We start from the raw sequence: 5,662 nt of genomic DNA on the forward strand, positions 1-5,662 counted from the left end.
GCATTGGAAGGGGTTGGCCAGGGCAGTGGTGGAGTCCCCATCCCTGGAGGTGTTCAAGAAACATGTAGATGTAGCACTCAGGGATATTATTTAATGGACATGGTGGTGATGAGTTGATGGTTGGACTGGATGATCTCAGAGGTCTTTTCCAACCTGAATGATTCTGTGATTCAAGGCTCTTTGCTACCCCCCAGCCCTTCATCACTTCCCACCATCTATCAGCTGAAGGGGTACGAGAAGGCAAAGTGCAAAACCAATTTGAAATAAGAGCCAAGAAGAGCCCACATGTCCCCACACCTCCCTGTCATCGAGGGGACTGCATGTCCCCCAGCCCCATCCCTGCTGTGACACTCCCTGTCCTCTTCCCAGGTACGAGACGAGCGGCATCGGGGAAGCCCGGATTAAGGAGGTTCTCCTGGATGAGGACGATGACCTGTGGGTCACCTTACGCCACAAACACATCGCCGAGGTGTCCCAGTGAGTGTCCCTGTGGGTTGTTTGCCAACTGGGTGGGACATCAGCTCAGCATTGCCATCCACCCTGCTGTGAGGGTCCCCTCCCTGCTGATGGCTGTGCCCTCCTCTTCTCCCCCAGGGAGGTGACCCGGTCCCTGAAGGAGTTTTCTTCAAGCAAGAGGATGAACACAGGAGATAAGGTGACCTGAATGTGCCTGCTGAGCTGGGGATGGGCACCTGGGGGGCTCAGCCATGGGCTTGCATGTGGCAGAGTCTCCTAGGGGACACCTCATGGGGACATCTGCAAAGGGCCAAGGGTGCTCAGGTCCCTGACGAAGGGTGATGGCTGTTGGGGTGTTGGCCCTACTCCCAGGGCTGGAGAAATGGGGTGCCTTGGGAGGGCACCATGCCATGGGGGTCGGTTTGCCCGTGACATGGGGTCTGTGCCCTTCCCAAGACCCCGAGCTGGTGGCAGCGAGGGGACCTCAGTGGAAATAGGATGTAAAAGTGGCCAGAAGCTGAAAGCACCATCTCAGCCTCAGCCAAGTGCACGGGGTCCCTGAGGAAGGTCCTGGGGGGATTTCTCCTGCTGCTTCTCCAGCTTGCAGAGCTGCAGACCCCCCCTCCCTGCCCCTCAGCCACAGCAGGGGAGACCTGGCAGTGCCATGGCAGGTGTCACCAACCCCCCATGAGGGGCTTGCATGGGAACAAAAGTCCTCGGTGGGGTCATCCCTTCTCTTCTCATGGTCCCTGAGTCCCTGAGGGTGAGTGACCATGTCCCCTTCCCTCACAGACCACCATGAGAGACCTGTCCCAGATGCTGAAGAAGATGCCACAGTACCAGAAGGAGCTCAGCAAGGTACGAGTTGGGGGGAGATGTCTGTCCAGAGCGGCTGGTGCTGAGCCCACCCAGGGAACGGGGTGATGGCAACTGTCCCTGGAGGGTCCCCAGCCATGGGCAGGGGCTGAGGCCATGGTGGTGACATGGGGACCTTCAGCTGCTGCCAGCACACAGTGGTGACTGCATTGCTTGTGTCTCCCCAGTACTCGACCCACCTGCACCTGGCTGAGGACTGCATGAAGCACTACCAGGGCACGGTGGACAAGCTCTGCAGAGTGGAACAGGTACCAGTTCTCCCAGCCCCACATCACATCCCCAATGGGGACAACTGGGGTTGGCAGCTCCTGCCCCACAACTCAGCACTGAGCCATGGTGTGGTGAGCATGTGTGTTCTCTGCAGGACTTGGCCATGGGCACTGATGCTGAAGGCGAGAAGATCAAGGACCCCATGAGGGCCATTGTCCCCATCCTGCTGGATGGGAACGTCAGCACCTACGACAAGATCCGTATTATCTTGCTCTACATCTTCCTGAAGAATGGTGAGGAGGAGAGCTGGGCAGGGGTGGGTGAGATGTGCAGGCAGCTCTGGGTGGCAAACAGCTCAGGGTTTGGCCAACATAAGCTGGATGGATGGAAAAAGCTCAGCCCTGTCTCCCCAGCCACCACCAAGCTGGGTGTCCTAAGGTGATGATGGAGGGTGTCCTGAGGTGATGATGGAGGGTGTCCTAAGGTGATGGTGGAGGAGCCATGTCCCTGCTGGGAGGCATTTCTCAGGAGGACACCATCTCCTCGTTGCATTTCCAGGTATCACCGAGGAGAACCTGAACAAGCTGATCCAGCACGCTCAGATCCCAGCAGAGGACAGTGAGATCATCACCAACATGGCCCATCTCGGGGTGCCCATCATCACAGACGTGAGTGTCCACCACCTCCCGCTCCCCACAGCCCTCCTCACCCCTCGGGAGGACCATGGCACCTGCTTTGCTATGGGAACTGTGCACCCCCTGGGATACCCTCAGCACCCCTCTGAGGTGACCCTGGTCCCACCACCGGAGCCCTCATGTCTCAGGGTGTTGTCCCTCTGCTCTTCCTGCCCAGTCCACCCTGCGCCGCCGCAGCAAGCCGGAGAGGAAGGAGCGGATCAGTGAGCAGACCTACCAGCTCTCCCGATGGACCCCTGTCATTAAAGACATCATGGAGGTGAGCCAGCAAGGACAGGGACAAGGGGACAGAGCAGGGACACCTGTGGTTGTGACAAGGTTGGGATGTTCTGGGAGGTTCTCCTGGCCCCTGCGTGCGCAGATGCTGGTGCAGGTGGGATGTACAACGTCCCTGCCGTGTGAAATGCAGTCACAGACTGGTTGTTCCTTGTGCTGCACCGTGTCCCATGACAGGCACGGCTGGGTGGCCTCGTCACAGCATTGCCCATGTCCTGGCTGTGGGAGGGGATGGGCATGGCACCATTCACCTCCCCCTGGACCTGCAGGAGCTACCCCATGAGCTCTGTGCTCAGGTAGTGCCAGGCACAGCCAAAAAATGTTCTCCAGGCACTTGGTCCCTCTTGCCCCACTCCCTCCGGCCACCCCTGGGACTGGAGCAGCCTCCTGGGGTTTGCCCAGAGCCAGAGGGGTCCCAGACACTGAGGCTGGACCCCAACGTGGACATTTCCACCTCCTCAGACAGACCCCAGAGCCCTATTTTGGGGAGGTGGACATGACTGCAGTCCAGTGCCACCCCTGCTCCATGGCACCGATGACAAGCAAGAGCCCCAGCTCCTTTCATTTCCAAAAGCACATGGAGCACCAGCTCTTGCCTTCTTCTAGCACAGCAAACCCACCCAGGGGGGCTCTGTGCCTGGGGCACCCCTAAACCTCATCCCCAGGATCAGAGGGGGGCAGAGGGCAGCAGCATCTCCACAGTACCTTGCAGACAGTGTTAACCTCCAGCACTGACCACCCTGCCAGCAGGAGCAGGTCCCTTAGCCCAGGGCTGGATCAGGGGTGTGAAGCCTCCAGCTCAGCTCATGTCCATCTACTTCTCAGAGCAGGATCTGGTTTTTGCCTCCACAGACACCCCAAGTTCAGGTGGAGCCTCACCCCAGGGTGAGCTCCCCACGCTGCCCCTGCCCCACAGCAGCCAAGCACCAGCCCTACTGGAGAGCACAACCAAATCCCAGCATTGCCCAAATTGGAAAAGCCCTTTGAGACCATCCAGTCCCATCATGAACCCAACAGTGACCAGTCCCCTATGACTAACCCATGTCCCTCAGCACTATGTCTACACGACTCTTCAATCCCTCCAGGGATGGGGACTCCACCACTGCCCTGGGCAACCCCTTCCAATGCCTCAGAACCCTTTCAGCAAAGAAATTCTTCCTCACATCCCATCTCAACTGCCCTGGGCACAACTGGAGCCCATTTCCTCTTGTCCTGTCCCTTGGGCCTTGCTTGAACAGACCAAAAACAGTTCCAAAAAATAATGCTATGCAAATATATGCCAATGAATCCTGACCCAGTTGGTCCAATCCTCCTGGGCACATCCTTACAGAGCTGGGTTCTAGGGCCAGAGGTTGTGCCCAGCTCTTTGCTGACCCCCTGCTTTGGGGCTCTCTGCCCACAGGATGCCATCGATGACAAGCTGGACACCAAGCACTACCCCTACATCTCCACCCGCTCCTCTGCCTCCTTCAGCACCACTGCCGTCAGGTGGGTACCCTATACATTAGGATGTATATCACTGGTGGCACCCATCCTGGATGGGCTGTATCCATCAGGCCTTCCCGTGCCTCGGTTTCCCTACCTGTAACAGGGAGCAGTGCTCGTGGCTGGAAAGCTGGACTGGACCTGCACTAGCATCAGTTCCTGTCAGATTTGGGTTGTGTGAACTCCACACAGTTTGTGGCCAGAATGGAATCATCGAATCCCAGACTGGTTTGGGTTGGGAGGGACCTTCAAGCTCATCCAGTTCCAACCCCCCTGCCATCAGCAGGGACAACTTCCACTAGACCAGGTTGCTCAAAGCCACATCCAACCTGCATCCTGAAGGCAACATCCTCCTGCCCATTCTTCATCCCTCTCCTCTTCCTCTCTCTAGTGCCCGCTATGGCCACTGGCACAAGAACAAGGCCCCCGGCGAGTACCGAAGCGGCCCCCGCCTCATCATCTTCATCCTGGGCGGTGTCAGCATGAACGAGATGCGCTGTGCCTACGAGGTGACACAAGCCAGTGGCAAGTGGGAAGTGCTAATAGGTGAGTGGGGAGCTGGGGCCGGATCCTGCTCCCCGTCGTGCTGGCTGCTCATCCCACGCTCCTTCCACCGTCCCGCAAATTCCCGCTTCTGGGTGACTCTGGGAGTAGGAGCTCTGCAGAAAGGTCTTCTCCTGCCACCCATTGTCACCCCTAATGTCCCTCTTCCTCAGGGACACGATACATCCCTCCACCCATCCCTGGTTTTGCTCCCATTTTTTTTTCCCCCCCTCTCCTTGATGGGTTTTATTCAAGCAGAGCTGGGAGAAAAGGAAGGAGGTTTTTTTTTTCCAGCTGGAATTACTCCGTGGTGGACGTTCATCCTCAGGGTCATAACAGGGAGAAGAAACCCCAAAATAAAGAGCACGATGGGCACTGTGCACACAACAGGAGATGCATTTTCCTCTTGCATGGCCTGCACAGTGCCAACATCCCGGCTGTGCTCCCAAAAGAGCCGTGGATCAGCTGTTGAGGATGCTGCCAGATGTTAGCAAGGAGGTTTGAGATCCTCTAAAATTCCCCCCAAGGAAGCACAGCTGGAGACACACTTGTAAAGGCAGAGGCAGGAGCTCCTCACCATCTCCACCATTAAGGGCAGTTAATGACAAAACAAGGGGAAATGGGTTTAAGCTGAAAGAGGGGAGGTTTAGATGAGATATTAGGAAGAAGTTCTTCACTGTGAGGGTGGTGAGATGCTGGAACAGGTTGGCCAGAGAAGCTGTGGCTGCTCCTCCCTGGAAGTGTTCAAGGCCAGGTTGGATGAGGCTTTGAGCAACCTGGTCTAGTGGAAGGTGTCCCTGCTGCTGGCAGGGGGGTTGGAACTGGATGAGCTTTAAGGTCCCTTCCAATCCAAACCAGTCTGGGATTCTGTGATCTCATCTGGTCCCTGGATTCTCGATTCTCACCTGGTAGATCCTCTCATCTGCTCCTTGGATTCCCCCAGGAGTAGCAGCCCCTTCTCCATCACCTCCCAGCTGTGTCCCCCCCGTCCAACACCAGACACCCCATCACCTCCCAGTTCCACATCACCTCCCAGTTCCATCTCGCCCATCTCCTCCCGCCTCTCTCCGGGGATCATTCCCCTGCATGCGCCGACGATGCTCCGGGTGCCAACCGAGTCC

The 5,662-nt window shown here is 57.4% G+C and overlaps 1 protein-coding gene across 1 annotated transcript in view; it reads left to right on the forward strand.

Annotated features, from left to right (window-relative positions):
• Positions 1–5,662, forward strand: part of LOC104531544 (syntaxin-binding protein 1) — a 10,277-nt gene that overhangs the window by 4,265 nt on the left and 350 nt on the right. The window contains exons 9-17 of the mRNA XM_010176445.2: positions 370–477; positions 595–655; positions 1,249–1,314; positions 1,500–1,580; positions 1,697–1,835; positions 2,101–2,210; positions 2,395–2,496; positions 3,916–4,001; positions 4,390–4,544. Coding sequence (XP_010174747.1) covers positions 370–477; positions 595–655; positions 1,249–1,314; positions 1,500–1,580; positions 1,697–1,835; positions 2,101–2,210; positions 2,395–2,496; positions 3,916–4,001; positions 4,390–4,544 — 908 coding nt within the window. The remainder of the gene's footprint in view (positions 1–369; positions 478–594; positions 656–1,248; positions 1,315–1,499; positions 1,581–1,696; positions 1,836–2,100; positions 2,211–2,394; positions 2,497–3,915; positions 4,002–4,389; positions 4,545–5,662) is intronic.

The sequence above is a fragment of the Antrostomus carolinensis genome, unplaced genomic scaffold (assembly GCF_000700745.2).
Source record: "Antrostomus carolinensis isolate BGI_N321 unplaced genomic scaffold, ASM70074v2 scaffold30609, whole genome shotgun sequence".
In the NCBI taxonomy this organism is placed as follows: domain Eukaryota; kingdom Metazoa; phylum Chordata; class Aves; order Caprimulgiformes; family Caprimulgidae; genus Antrostomus; species Antrostomus carolinensis.